Below are 16,311 nucleotides of genomic sequence, written 5' to 3'. Positions count from 1 at the left end.
TTGATGAAGAAAGTGAAATTTCTTTGTCTGATGAAGAGTACATGCCACCAGCTAATGTATCAACTTTATCGTCCAGCGATTCTTCAGATGATGAAGTAGTGGATCCAGCAGAACGTTCAAATAGAACATCTAAAACGAATATTTTTTGGAACAGTACTGCTGCGGCTCCTGCACGTACCCCATCACATAACATTATTAGAATTGCTCAAGGAGCTGTCGGAATTCCCCAATTCATGTCCAAAAGAGATGTTTTCTATACATTTGTTTCGGATGATATTGCAGATGAGGTAGTTTTGTGTACTAACATAGAAGGAAAACGTATCGCGTCAGGAAGAAAAAAAACTTGGAAAAAAAAGGAACTATATGATTATATTGGCCTTACTCTTCTGGCAGGGTCGACAAAATCATACGATGTTCCAATCAGAGAGTTATTTCAGAACCCATTTGCAGATCCACACTACAAAGCTACTATGTCCATCAATAGATTTGAGGGTATTCGGAGATGCCTTCGTTTTGATGAAAAGAGAACTCGCCCTGTGAGGTTGGCAACCGATAAATTAGCCCCTATTAGCTATATCTGGAATCTTTTTATCAAGAACTGTACAAAGCTTTACCATTCCAGTGATAATGTGACAGTGGACGAGCAACTTCTTGCCTTTAGGGGACGTTGCAAATTCATTCAGTATATGCCCAGTAAGCCAGCTAAGTATGGCATAAAAATTTTCTGGATGTGCGATTCAGCAAGCTATTATGGGATGAATGGTCTGATTTACTGTGGCAAAGAAGCTGATGCTCCAGTCCAGAAAGACCTATGTTCCGACATAGTAAAAACACTTGCTCTACCAATTTTCAATTCAGGAAAAAATATTACAATGGATAATTACTTTACCAATTTTGAAATGGTCAACTTTTTGCTTCAAAAGCAACTTACACTTGTTGGTACTATGAGGCCAAACCGCCGCAAAATTCCTTCAATCATGAAGCACAATGCACAGCGAACAATCTACGAGAGTGTATTCGGTTTCTGCAATCAAGCAACAATGGTGTCTTATAAAGCCAAGAAAGAAAAATCCGTGATATTACTGAGTACAATGCATCATGATGGAAGTATTGACACCAATGACAGGAAAAAAAAACTGAAATCATACTGCATTATAATAAGACAAAAGGAGGTGTCGACAAGATGGACGAAATGATTGGAGAGTATTCGTGCAAAAGGCAGACTAAACGTTGGCCTGTTGCCCTTTTTTCCAATATACTTGATGTGTCAGCCCTCAATAGCTTCATTGTTTATTGTCAAACTAATCCAGAATTCCATGCCAACAGGAAAGACAAGAGACGTCTATTTTTGACAGAACTTTGTTATGAACTTTTGATGCCTACTATGATGGAGAGAAGCAGCATGATATGCTTATCAAGGCAAATTACGGAGGCAATGATCCGATGTGGAATACGCTTTCTGGAACATCCAGAGCAAAGAGAAAAAAAAAGAAAGAGCTGATATATTTGTCCAGCAAAGAAGGAAAGAAAATTGGAGCGTTTCTGTTCTACTTGCGGACAAAATGTATGCAAGGAACATTCAGCTGAAAAAATAATATGCAAGAATTGTCGGGGGAATATGTAAAGTTACAAATAAATATTCCTGCACCAAGTTTGCTACAACAAAAAAATATTTTCATAAAAAAATTGCATATAGAATGCCTATATTTGGCGTGCCCGTTTACTTACTTTTTTGTTGTTTTATGCACATAATTATGTTTTGAAATATACACATCTTAGGCTGTGTTCCCAGTAGCGCTGGGGTTCGCCAGAAGGGGATCCATAATGGATCTGACCTCCTGGTAACTCCAGCTAAGGCTGCCGGAATGGCGGGATTCCTCCAGCCTTAGCTGGGGTCACCAGGAGGTCAGATCCATTACGGATCCCCTCCTGGCGGACCCCAGCGCTAGTTGGAATGCATCCTTACCTTGCAATTGTAAAATACATTTTGAAAAGTATTTTTATTTTAGTTATTCCGTGTTATTTGCACAAAGGCCCCAGGTGCGTGAATATGGGGTAGTCCCAAAAAAAGGTTGTTATACCGAAATGCCTATAACATAAAAATATATGAACAACTGGAAATTACTAACAACTATATACCTGAGGAATACCTAGAGTTTCAAAATTCTAACTAAAGTACTTTTACAGAAAATAGAAAACAAGTAACCTGGCAGGCCTGCGAGGCCCCAGGTATGCGTCCGCCAGCCTTAGCTGGGGTCACCAGGAGGTCAGATCCATTACGGAATCCCATCAATTTTGAAAAGTATTTTTATTTGAGTTATTCCATGATAATTGTAAACAGGCCTAAAAGGCCCCAGGTGCGTGAATGTGTAGATTTCTATGGGTATGCGTTCTAGGGTTAAGCACACATAGATTTTTATATTTTCCATAGTATAAATTTTCACAGTGGATGTTTCCACTACAAGTATACGCAAGGTGGAAATCCAGCCCTAAACACTTGAGTGTATGAGTTCTGCAGCTTCCATTGTTTTGCTTCTGCATAAAAAGACGGTCATGGATTATTACAACAGATGCAAAGGCCGACCCTTCCAATCCATCTGTAATTGGCTTGAATTTTGGACATTTTTCTGTCCTTTTTTTGCTGTATTTTTATTGCTACAATTGGAGGAGCTAACTGATTAACTGAAATGAGCGCATCCACAAGACATTATAATTTGTTTGCATACTCATGAAATGCAGATTTTTTGGGGGAATAGAATCCATGCTTTGGAATGAAGAGTACAAAATGTGGTGCTTAACTCAGTGTTTTCTCAGTAATAAGTAATTTAGCAAAAATTGATTCTTTACCAATTAAGATCATTTACTGTACAGTTAAAAAAAAGTGAAGATTTACAGGTTCATAATTTGAGCAATTCTGCATTTGAGTGGCCGAGGTGGAAGTATGTAAATAGGAAGATTTGTAATTTAGGAATCAGGAAAACGTTGTGATAAACCTATTAAAAAGTCCAAATGGAGACCCTGTTGATAATTGCTAAGCTTTGACTAAATCCACTTGCCGGGGCAGCATTTGCCATTAGACAGACTAAGGTGGGTACTTAGGACACAAGAATTTAGCGGTCTCACTAATGTGTGTGCCTATTTGCATGTTATATATGTAATGCGTGTGCCTGATCAATGTTTGTGTATGCTTAATTTAGGCAATACATTTTTATGCCTTTTATTTTTATTATTTTGGAATGTTTTATTATACTACCTTTAAATTTGGGCTAACTATTGTGATATATCTATATAACACAAATGCAATATCTATTCGAATATTAAAGTATTATTGTAAAACTAAACCAAATTCAGTTTTCATGCCTAGAGTAGTGTGAAATCTAAATATGGTCCTGGACACTTCCATGACTTACCATATACTGTATATATTTCTTATATATTTGCTTTCCAATTTGAGTTAGAAGTGTTGTTAAAATCCTAAATTCTAATTAATGGAGTTGGACATCTTTCATAAAACAAATAGAGTGGCTAATGGGGACATAGGCAACTTGCCAAATAGTCTTTAGAAACTCTTTTTGCTATATTTTTTCTTTAAAAATCCAAGTCTTCTGGCATCCTGCAAATGAGCACTGATGGAGGGACACTTGACCCTGGCCATCAGCTCCCCCCTTTGAAATGTACTAGACCTGTATGTGCCAGTCTTGTTCTGCCTGCAGCTCCTGGACAACCAGGAAACTGGTGCAGGTCAAGTGCAATTCAATGAGAGGATAGGTTGTGTCATTGTCAACACACGTTAGTAAGACAGCAATGGTGGACTTATCTGGAGAGAAGACTTGACAGTTGTGTGGTTTAGAAAAAAAACTTGACAAAACGTCTGTATATTATCCATTAGTACATTGCCTAACTCCTCAGTAGCTTCTTTCTTATACTGATTGCACATGGCTGGACTATGGTTTTGTAATTGAGTGTTCATAGAATATTTTGGGCTAGAATCCAAGAAAGAGAAAAGAGTGGTGGGTCCCCGAGAGCTTCCAAGAATTCCAGAGAATGGATTGCATTACCAGGACCTTTATTCATGCAATGCATTTTGGGTTCACGTAGCTTCCTCCTTCAGGTATAATCTAATTTATACCTGAACAAGAAGTCGACCCAATTCTGAAATGCATTGCACAAATTAAAGATCCTGGTAATGCAATCCATTCTCTGGAATTCTTGGCAGCGCTCGTGGACCACCACTCTTTCATCTTTCTTGGATTGTAGCACGCCTCTTCCAACTCTTGTGTGGGTCAGTGGCTGGAGCAGCAACCTCACATTGGCATATGAGTCACGGAGTGAAAGTTGGGTGAGCCAATTTCCACATGTGCTCATATTGTATTTCCTCTTGGGATAACGCACTTGGAGTGCCTCTCTTTTCTTCCATATATTTTTTTTGGCTACTCTGTATGCCTCTAATTTTTTAAAGTGAAATCACACAACAGAACATGGAGGTAAAGGTGAGGTAAACTTCCCTTTTGTGAGTTGTGTGGTGTCTATGTGCCACTGTATTAGGATGCTTATATGAGCATATGTATATGGAGGATATGGAAGCCTTAGTAGAAGTAACAGAAGCATGCTCACTACAAAAGAAAGTAATTAGAACAATGTTGTGCTTGCAGTACACAAAAAGACTTGGTGTGCAATATTAGCCTGCTCACTGCCAGAGATAACCCAACCTTTACCTCTCTAGCATTGAAAGGTTTCATCAACATATCAACTCTATTGTGCAGTTTTATTAATGGACATGTGACAATCTCACAAGAGGTGGACAAACCCTCCACGGGATCACACAATCCTTCTTTTACAAAAAAAGAAACATTTTCAGCATGTGCTATGACATTTGCATAATTATAAGTCTAAAATAAAGTTACTATAGTTAACATTTTATTGTATTGAAATCACCCTTCGAAATATATAGAAATAATCCTTTGTTTCATACCATACTGAACGTTAGTCCATTAGATTGCAACATCTAAACTAAAATATTTTTTTGTTTCTTTTCTTCTTTTTTTTATTTTCCTGACATTGCAGTAAAACATTTACACCATATTTTATTTTTGTATGTTTTTAACTATGTTGGAACTAAAAAAGGCAGGATCGTTAATATCAATATCCTGGCATTGTAAACAAAATGCTCCAGTAGAAAACTGAGTAATTGTGCCATTGCTTGAAAGCTTCCTTTGGCACCCCTGTGGCATGAGTTTAAGGTTCAATAACACTTCACAGACCTTGTACAGCATCAAAAAGTCTGTGTCCAACGTACTACCAAATATCGCTGCTAATGCCAAGCTCCCGCGATGATATTGGTATCAATGCGCTGTTCCCATGGTACTCTTGTGGGTCCTTGGCTGCACTGTTGTGGCTCAGTTGTCCATTGAGAAGGGTTAGTGGTATATTGCAATATGTATGGTGATTGCCTAAAGATGCTACTGGCCTAACTGGGGCCGGTTTCTCATATTCATAAGCTCTGCAGAAATGTCTCATTTGCATTGGTTCTGCATGATGGTAGCCAGATATGTCTTCTGGTGGTGGCAGTGTGCCAGATGTTCCCGTTACTGCAATAGAAGGTACAGTTTGTAGGTCTCCAAAAAGACTCTGCTCTCCACTGTCCATGACATGCTGTCTGGATAGCACTTCTTTCTTTTTTGCAGGCATTTCGTAGACTAGACGTTTCCAAAATTTTGAATGGAGTTTGCTGCTTTGTGGACCATTCCACTTGATTAACGACTGGTGTTTTATAGCGTGTTTTAGAGATTCCACTTCTTGATAATTGACCTTTCCTCTCAAATTGCTGCATTCTATTAATATGACTTTGATTTCCCCGCTGGTAAGCATATTGTGGAGTCTGTTGTCCAGCACAAAAATGCTCCAACCCCTTCGGATGACATAATCTGGGGTTAGCACTATGATTAGTCTTCTGCTTTGCTCAACACACCTTGCGAGATCTTCCATGTAAGCTGTAAAACAGAAAAAAAGGATGAAACCTGTATCTAAAATACACTTTACAAAACAAAATGTATTCTATTTCTAGGACTGTAAGGAAAACCATCTGTTCACTTTTTATGCCTTAATTCAATCAGTAAGGACAAGATTTCACCCCAGGCATCTCCATGTGGAGTAAAGACATTAAAGAAGGTCATTAACATTAATATAAGTTACATTAACAATACATCTTAAGCCCTTGTGTACAATACATGTTTTATATAGTGTGATCTCGTATTCACTTTCTTGTAATTAAGGGTCATACACAAGTCATCCAGATGAGCTCTAAATGAATAATGTCCTGGATGGTGGTCAGACATAAAATTACTATTTAACCAGAGTTAGATCCTTTCATTATTGTATTTTTTTGATACAGCGCTTTTTGACCTAAAGTAAATCAATCCAATCCAATCTTCCTTTCCAACCCAGCTGCATTATAAAATATCTAATTTTTTCCCAATAAAATGACTCAGTGGAAAACATAACCCAAGTACAATAAGATCATGGGTCCTAATGCAAAGAAGAATCCCAAATAATCTTGAGTCTTTAATAGTGTTGTCCTTCCTACAGGGATCAAAAAGACATTTTGGGCCCCTCTAATCAACGAATGCCCACTATAGTGGTGTCTTTGGCCAATACTTCCCAGCAGTAAAAAATTGAATATCTTACATTCAACTGGACAGATGTTTCCCAAACTCCAGTTCTCATAGCCTCCAACAGATCATGTTTTTAGGATTTCCTTGGTATACCACAGGTGATGGAATTATCAAGGCAGCAGAAATTGCCAAAGGTTCTCTCACCTGTGCAATACTAAAGAGATCCTGGAAACATGATCTGTTGAGAGCCACAAGGACTGGGAGTTTGGGAAACACTACTCTAGATAGTATGAAAGATTTTCAATGTTTTATAACTAATAAATAAGTCTACTAAACTATATTTAACCAATGTGCCTCTACGAGGCAATGATGCGCAAAAATTAGGCACACACCATTACATCCCAGCAATCCCTGTGCTGTAAAAGCATGTCTACATTATATAATTATAATTGTCGTTCGAAACAAAAATATTTTAATCCTAAATCTCTATATATTTAATGTTACAGTCTGATTTATTTTCTAACATACTTTAATTACAAAGTCCCCACCATTCTAACACTTATCTGCTTTATTTTTTTATACTGCTTCCTGTTTGATGCTTTGTTTGAGAATCCCAGTGCATGCTGGGATACGCAAATGAAGTCTTCTGGGACAGAGGCTTTAATCACTGACCTCACCCTGAAATTAAATGTCATCCGTGATGTCACTTGTGGGGGCAGTGCTGCTCTCTGCTCGCTCATTTTCTTCTTAAAATGTGCACTGACAGTGTGCTCTCTTGTCAGCTTGTCACTTCTCATCAGAGCTGATAAGAATACTCACTGTCACTGTGCATTGAAAAGAACAGTGCACAGTGACAAAACCCTACTGAGAATCCATTGGAATTCACAAAATATTCACTACAGCAGGAACTAGCCCATCCTCTAAAGGGATGTCCATGATGACGCTTAATTTCAAGGTGGCATTAAAAATAAAATACTCATATTTGACATCGCTGTGTTCAGAAATGTTCGATCGAAACATAAAGTAAATTAATTAGATTGGTAAACGGCGTAACAAGATAAAAAATCTAAACGCCAGAATTACGGTTTTTCGGCCCCTGCAACATTTCAATAAAATGCAGTAAGAGGTGATCAAATCATGGTATCTGCCCCAAAATTATGTCAACAAAAACACCAGGTCAGGGAGCAAAAAATAAGCCATCACCCAGCCCCAGATAAAAAAAAATGAAAATGCTACGGGTCTCGGAAAATGGCGACAAACGCAAAAACATTTTTCATACCAATTTAGAATTTTTCACCACTTAAATAAAAAATAAACTATACATGTTTGGTATCTGCATGGTCATACTGATGTGTGGAATCATATTGCCAGGTCAGTTTTACCATATAGTGAATATGGTAAATACAAAACTCAAAAACCTATTGTGGAATTGCATTTTTTTGTTTCCAGTTATACAGTACACTATATGGTAACATAAATGGTGTCATTCAAAAGTACAACTCATCCCGCATAAAACAAGCCCTCACTTGGCTATATTGGCAAAATATTAAAAAGTTATGGCTTTTGGAAGAATGGGAGAAAATAATGAAAATACAAAAAATGGCCATGGCGCGAAGGGGTTAAAAAGGTGTTTCACTACATTGTATATTGTGCACATCAACTAAAACCTTATAAGTCTTTATAAGTCTTTTTGCAAATACCTTATGTTGACATATTTGCCTCTGAGGTGCGCTATTGCTGAATAAAGAGTAATTTTTTTGTTTTATTTTGCCCAAAGTTCATTTTGATGAACTCAAAAAGTTTGAGAAAGATAAAAAAAAGTGACAAAAAAAAGTGATTGAAAAATTGCAAGTGATTAAATCAGTCCCATTTTGATCTGCTTGTCAATGGATTGTCCTTAGTAAGAACCCCTTTAAGTCTTCTGCTGTCTCTCTGTAAACAATGATCAAAAAGGCAACAGTTAATTTGCCACTCCTGTAAAAAGGCTTTCCTTGTCTCCAGTCGGTCTCAGTTTACTGGCCTCCAGCAGTGATGTGTCATGTGCATGACAGCTGCAGCCAATCACAGGTTGCAGTGATCACAACAATAACTGAAGTCTGAAAACAGAGACCAGCGGGGGATCAGGAAATCCTCAGCGCCAAAGAGGTTGAAGAATGGTAAGGTGCTGTTTTTTAGTCTCTCATTGGTCATTCAAGGAGCATATAAATCACATCCTCCGCCCAGCCAGAAAAGTACTCAAGGTGATGCAAACTCCATGTTACCCCTCCATGTACTCCTTATATAGTCACAAAGACCACCTATAAAGTGAAGTTCCGTACTTTAGCTTGTGGTTCTAGTAAAGACAAGTGTGTAAGTCTATGTTCACACGTTGCCTTTTTTATGCACTTTTCTATGCAAATTTTAAGCTGCATTTTACAATACCAGCAAAATCTATGAGATTTTAGAAATCTCATCAACACGCATTATTATTTTTTTCCTGACTGATTTGGAAAACGGCTACAATTTTTCAAACTGCAACACGTCTCTTTTTTCAGTGTTCTTGCATCATTTTTTCACTCATAGACAGCAATGGATAATTATAAAAATGAAGCAAAAAACGCTGCCATCAGGTTTTGTTGCATTTTTGGTTCCAAACCTTTAAGGAAGCTGCATTATTATTATTATTATTTTTTTTGGGGGAGGGGGGCTCTAAACTTTATCAGCATTCACATGAAACAATAAGAACGGAGCAAAAAAACGCAGCAAAAACTCAACAAAATCTGCTTCTTTACTCCCAAAGAGCAGAATTTGTCTGCCGAAAAAAACACATCAAAAACGCAACATGTGATCGTAGTCTCAGACTTCTATGTTCTAGTATATTAAAAACTTGCTTTACACCGCCTCGCTTCCCCTGGTGGGCTGGTTTGAGAAACTGTAATTTGTGCTTTAAAAATGAATGCAGACATTTAAGCAAATTGCAAGCTTGTCTGGCATCTCCTTCACATCCTGCAATCGTAGCATTTTGATAATTCTGCTAATTACATGCAATATATTCTACTAGAGCAGTGTTTATTTTAATGAGTTTGGCTTCGGAGAAGGTACTAATGATATACTGTGACTTTAATATTTCCCTGTGCTGCCAGCTAAAAGAAGCTGTCATGTTTGGTGCCAAGTATCAAAGGTATAAGTAATGCTTATAATTCTAAGAGCGGAACAATAAAGCACACCCTCGTGTGGCTGTAACATATAATTACACAGTCATGAACTTAACTTTCCAAAGGACCGTCCAATCAAGCCTTAGAGAGACTTTAAATTACCATGTGCTGATGTGATCAGCCACCACAAATACCTTAAATTAGTGTGTTCAGAAGAAACGCACTATGTGAACCCTCCAACACAAACATCAATTTTCCGATCTTGATGTAAATCGCAAGTGTTTGTAACAAGACAGACACAGACAGAAATCAAGTAAAAAGACATTTATTAACAGATTTTCCTTTTTTAAAAAAAAAATAGGAGACTCAGGTTTTTGAAGCAGAAGCCAAGGATAATTGTGGAAGCTACTTTTATAGCAAAGCAGTCTTTATTAACGATAATCTTTTTCTTGGGTATAACAAAGAAAAAAATCACACAGAAAATAATAATGTACATTGTCTTTGACTATATCAAGAGTCACTGAAGTTGCAAAATAATATGAATGCAATTATTTATCCTGTGCAAAAAACTAAAGGGAGTTTTGCCTTCTAGATTACTCAAAGATTTACTTTTTGATTAATTTATTGAAACTACCAATGATCAGCTATGAACTGAGGATGGACGCATGCCGAAGCAGGGCCATTGTGGGAGAGTAGTATTTTTGTCTATGACGGCACATCATTTATTCTTAATTATGCCAGATGTGTACTTCGGTAGGCCCAAGGACATGAGTTATTGATCACATGAGCCTGAATGTTGACTCTTGTAGATTAAATTGATCTTTATTGAAATTGTTTAATGTCTGCCAATTATCTATTGTATCAGTCCTACTCCTTGCAGCTTATTGTTCTGCTATCCTTGGATATAAAAGGTACATGATAATTGAACAATCAAGGGTTGTTAATATTTTGATTTGCCCATTGTATCTGTCCACGCAGTTTGTTGTTCTGCAAACATTGAAGGACAGCTGTGGGTTTAAAAAGGTATCTATCTCCTTCTTCAGAGAGACTATATATGACAGTAGCCAAGGCACCATACAGGACGTCAGCTTCAGAGACCATGGCCCCAGATGCAGGAATACAAATCTGCTTCATTGACCATCAATGAACACTCAAAGATATTTAGAGAATCCAAGTTGGAACAATGAGGTCACCTGGTCACATAACTCAATGGACTCTCTCAGCTTCCTAAACTTGCCGCTACCTTCTCTCTGTGGGTGCCCACCAAAAGCAGGGTACCACTGGTTGGAGTAGTTGGCCTGAGAAGCCCTGAAGTCAGAGATGTTCTATAATGTTGGTAAGCCAGTGAAAGGATAAGAAGGAGAAGGAGTACAGGCGTTCAGTGGTATGAGCTCTGGTCCATGCGGTCTTTCTAAAGACAGCTAGGCCAGCGGACGAGAGTACCCATTGACCCTCGTGTCTTCACAGGGTCCATCATCCCTATGCAGACCTAAATGATCATCGTCATGTCCTTCTTTAATGACCTCTACCAGATCCTATTGATCTGTCAGTCTAACATCTGTATATCAGTCTAACAGGAAAAGTGAGCCAAGAATCTAGTAGATATTAGAGGGAGCTATATGTTGATGGTGTTTTCACCTTTACCTATAGGACCTTAAAGTATCTGCACATATGTTATGTCCTTTCCCTCACCGATCTCTCAAACAGCTGCTCAGCAAGGTGAAGCACTAAGCTTCTGCCTGAGTGTTCACATTGCGTGGTGAACGGGCTCAACTGAAAGTCCATGGGATAGATTCATTAAGACTGGCTTTGTGCACACTATCTTAATGAAGAACTTGCTGCAGTATTATGCACAGAATTCATTAAGTGGCACACACCACTTAAAGAATTCGGCACATGTTATCACAGGTATACGCCTAGTCAAAAATGTTGGTCCAGTCACATACTGGAATACCGTTTCCACTCTAAGAAATGCCAACACTCCTAATGAGTTTTATGAATTTTACTTTTAATTAATTTTACCTACCCGTTCCGCTGCTTCAAATTGACTTCAACATTTGCCAGAAAAACAAAATAGTGACGTTGTAAAGTGTTTTACAACAGTTTTCTGGTGAATACGCTTTTGATGATTCGGCCTCTATTAGCCTGTTTACAGCAGGAAATATGGACTCTTAGGCCACATTCACATGTTCAGTATTTGGTCAGTATTTTCCATCAGTCTTTGTAAGGAAAAGCCAGGAGTGGGTGATAATAAATACAGAAGTGGTGCATATGTTTCCATTATACTTTTCCTCTGATTGTTCCACTGCTGGTTTTAGCTTAAAAATACGGAGGTAAAATACTGACCAAATACTGAACATGTGAATGTGGCCTTAGACATTCGATTCTGCTTGTACTCTAATCAGGGCACACACTAAGGCAGAAGTTTAGTGTTTTTATGCAGAGAGACTTTTGGAGTGATCAGGAAAAGGAGGGCAGTAGGGGGTCTTATTACATGAACTCCCACTGATCTGCTAACTACTAAAGGTGCTCTTTAAAATCCTTTAGCCAATCCTAAAAGAAAAGACAGTTTTGTTTTCCATAAGTGTCAACATGGTTTCTTTAAGTAGATCCCCTAAAAGGTTCCTTGGCACTAATGGTAGTAATGCAGTAGAAAGTCATCTTACTAAATGGAGTCAATGTAAGGTAATGCTTGACAAAGCTTTTAGGTTTATAAATAACGGGGACAATTTGCCACTGATGCATCTGTTCCAATGCTTGAAATCAAGAAGAGTATGCCAAGCCATCTTTGGAAGAGATGGAAGGATTTTGATTAGATATTCTTTGAAACTAAAGATGTCTGAAAAGGGATTTTATGTTCTTTCAGTATTTTTATCACAAATACTTAGCCACTCAACACAAAATGAGTGTTCGAACCCAGCACTGCACCTCTTAGGAGACATAACCCTATAAAAAATTTTTGGCTCCAGTAAAACTATAAAAAATATATATTTTGATACAGTATCGGGAGATGCTGAAAGCAATGATACCAAATATATGTATTTGTTTTCATTTTTACTTTGAATGAATGAGGCAAAAAGGGGTGATTTAAACTTTTATATTTCTTTAGTATTTTTAAAAACTCTTTTTTCACACTTTTTTTTGTTTCAATAGTATCCTTAGGAGACTTAAAGCTGTGATCTTCTGATTGCTTGTGCTACACATGGCAGTGCTTCAGCTCTTCTATGTGTAGCAGAATTGCTCATCTGTCAAATGCCGCTGTCAGTGCCCTCATCAAAGAAGGGGAAATGACCTATGACGTACCTATACGTCATAGTTCATAAAGGGGTTAAGGTCATAACATTTCTTAAAAGTCAATCCGAATGTCCCAAGTATCTAAACTACTTTTGTAAAATAGATTTCTTGGATCCTATCACAGTATTTCAACTGATTGGTTTTGCAATAAAAAGCAAGGACGCTGGTATGCGCTTTACGTTATAACTAGGAATGAGTGAATTTATTGCAATTAAATTTTAAGAAGGGAGGGGATCGAAAAAATGTAGACATTTAACTGTGCATATCTGCTTTTGCAATCCTGTTTTAGAAGTCCAATTTGACAACAGTACATGCCACACCTTTTGCCATATTTTCCTTTCTGTACATGTACCTACGTAGCTTTTCTTATCTTGTCCTTTTTGAAAAGGGATGAATTAATTGGGGTCAAAAAGATTGTCAAAAGGTTCCGCTAGTAAAAACAAAACCACTGGCTGTCCTGGCAGTAGTAGTACCAAATGTAGGTCTCAATGTACTTTTTTGCCTCAGACAAGCGTATTAGTAGGAGGAAGGGCAAGGCATTATAGAATACATGGCACATCACTCTTCTCAGTTACAGCATCATGATGTTACCTTTGACAGCGACTGCATCAGTTTAAGTCAGTGTTCAGCACATAATGGTCTGCTTCATCACAAATGTCTAAGAGGGGTAATTAAATAATTTTGTGATTGCTTTTTTAATTTAAAAAAAAGCAATGTTTAAAGTCTGTCATAATGCTGGGATATTAACTGGGCTTTTTTTGTTACTACCGGGTTACCATCTGTTTCTTTGGTGTGATGACTATGACTAAGGATGAGAGGGGATGAATACAGTGCTAGGAGACCAAAAGAGTGTTATACACCTCTGTTTCTGGGCCATTCACAACAATTTGCTGCTAATCCAAATTTTGAGAAAAATTTGTCAATCTTAGTGAATATGAAGTTTAAAAGATTCCTTAATCTCTGGTTATAACACAAGGCCCATGGTGTTTAAATACCTCAGATTTTTTATCCTGAAAGAGGATTTCTAAATGATTGGCCATACAGATGTCATATACAGACAGGCATATAGTATATATTGTTTTTTTTAATTTTAAAGCCACAAACCCCTATGTAAAGCTAAGCAAAGAAATTTGAAACAGACTTACTCCCGCTGGGGATCATGTCCCTGTCTGGAACGAAAAGCTTGTATCCATAATGTTTCTCTAGTATGTCTGGAAGAATTTCTAGTGCGAACTGTTCCTCCTCCTTACTTTCATGATCTAATGAATCCGGATCCACTTTGGTATATGAAAGATAAGCATCATATTCCTTGTTGTCTTTGGAAGAAATCAAGAGATAAAAGAAATTAGCATTCAGTGTTCAAAACAAACATTTGCTTGCATTGTTTGCTTTTCATGTACTTGTATAGTAGACATCTCTACTTCCATTAATGTGTGACATTACATATGAGTAATGATTCACACATGCAATCCTTTTAGTCATCCAACTCGGTCTACTTATCAGTTTGACTTCACTGGAAATCAGCTTGTAGTTAAGTGTATGAAGATTCTGCACCAAATCGTTGAGTTTTTGTTGCAGAAATCCTGTGGATTTACAGAAGATTTAATCCCTTCAAGGGTGTTAAAATCTTCAGCATAAATTGATATATTGCAAATTCGCAAATCTCTTATTTGGTCAGCTAACACGGAGGCATTTTTCCAAAAAGGAATAGGCATTCATCTTTGCAAGTTGCAAAATTGAGTGATGAAAAGTGCAGGGTCTTCCTTTCCACCCCACTGATTGTTGCATGTTGCAAAGTATAATTGTTTATGTTTTTGGATGTTATTACTCAGCCAATTTTATTTGATTGTACAACATTTGTGCTGTTGTGCTCAAAGTATCTGCCACCGATCTCTGTATTTTTTCTTACAAAACCATAATACCCAACATCAATAAGTCCCCCACATGTGCCATTAACTTCAGCCCCCATTTACGAGACCAATTAGCTATTATAATTAGGATCACTTCTAAGTTTATATGTGTCCTTGGGGAACAGTCATGGTGGACCTGTCAACTACACACTCTGCTAGACAATCATGAGGCATTTTACCTAAAGCTATAGGACTCTAAGCGCAGTGAGATTTAGCATTTGATGAGGTCCTCTTAAAGGGGTTCTCAAATAATGAGATAAAATGGAGTCCTTTAAATAATTGAAACTGCAGCACATCCTAGTCAAGTGTCAGAACGGGCTGCAGATTGTCGAGACACAGCTCGCAAGACCTGTCTCTCAATTGACTAGAGCTGTGTTAGACATACCCCATAGGCGGATGTGAGCATGGCTGTGCTATGTGAAGAAAGGAGGAATTAGCCCTACCAGTAATTGTATTTCCAATAGTCCATTATGATAGCACACCAGGAGGTAGTCCTTCTATAGGAAAAGGAAAACACCAGAGAGGTTAAATTGCCCCTCTCATTCTCACACACTAGTGTATTTACCAAGTACCATACAAGGTTGGATGCAACCTAATTTTCTTGAATTCTCTTCTACTGATGTTCACTTTTATATAAGTACAAAGAATTTAAGGGAGGGAATGTGAGGGTGCTGTCATGATGGACTCCTGGAAATACAAATACCATTACCGGTAGAACTAATTCCTCCTCTCAAGGACGTCCCTCCTGACAGCACACCAAGAGAATGCCAAATTAAATAACTAGGTTGTGACTACTGCCTGGAGGACCTTTCTCCCAAAGGCAGTCTGCTGACTAGACAAAACGTCCACCTTGTAATGTCTGCAGAATATATTTAAGCTGGACATTGCAGCTCTACAGATTTGGTACATTGAGGCTCCAGCTTGTTTCGCCCATGAAGTGGAAATTGCTTGTCAAATGTGCTCTAACATCTCCCAGAGGTGTTCTTCCATCCAAGGAGTATGCCAGACAGATTGTGGATTTAATCTATCTAGCCAGAGTCAATTTTGAAGCCTTCTTGCCTCCGTTTCTTCCCCCGAATTGGATGAAAAGGTTTGAATCCAGTCTCGATTCCTTGGTGGCCTTCATATATTGCAGCACTGCTTGCCTAATGTCAAACAAATAAAATCAACATGTTTTTTGGTTCTTAGGATGTTTTAAAAAAAGAGGGGAGGATAAAATTTTGATTCAAGTTGAAATTGGACACCACCAGCAGGAGAAACTTTGTGTCTGACCTGAGTATTATGCGGTCCTCTAGCACCTGGATGTATGGATCTCTTACAGCTAAAGCTTCAATCTCCTATATTCTTCTAGGTAAAGTGATG

The 16,311-nt window shown here is 37.9% G+C and overlaps 1 protein-coding gene across 2 annotated transcripts in view; it reads right to left on the bottom strand.

The window, feature by feature from the left end:
* Window positions 1-4,747: 4,747 nt before the first annotated feature.
* Window positions 4,748-16,311, bottom strand: part of IL1RAPL2 (interleukin 1 receptor accessory protein like 2) — a 1,069,016-nt gene continuing 1,057,452 nt past the window's right edge. Inside the window, exons 10-11 of one of the 2 annotated variants that reach the window (XM_077285203.1) lie at window positions 14,185-14,355; window positions 4,748-5,990 (exon numbers count right to left, since the gene is read on the bottom strand). In XM_077285203.1, the coding sequence (XP_077141318.1) occupies window positions 5,296-5,990; window positions 14,185-14,355 (866 nt within the window). In that variant the 3' untranslated portion in view covers window positions 4,748-5,295. The remainder of the gene's footprint in view (window positions 5,991-14,184; window positions 14,356-16,311) is intronic. The other variant, XM_077285204.1, reaches the window with a different exon arrangement.

Source organism: Ranitomeya variabilis, chromosome 2 (assembly GCF_051348905.1).
Source record: "Ranitomeya variabilis isolate aRanVar5 chromosome 2, aRanVar5.hap1, whole genome shotgun sequence".
NCBI lineage: Eukaryota > Metazoa > Chordata > Amphibia > Anura > Dendrobatidae > Ranitomeya > Ranitomeya variabilis.
The sequence above is the reverse complement of the archived record's forward strand: the minus strand, read 5'-3'. Positions and strand labels throughout refer to the sequence as shown.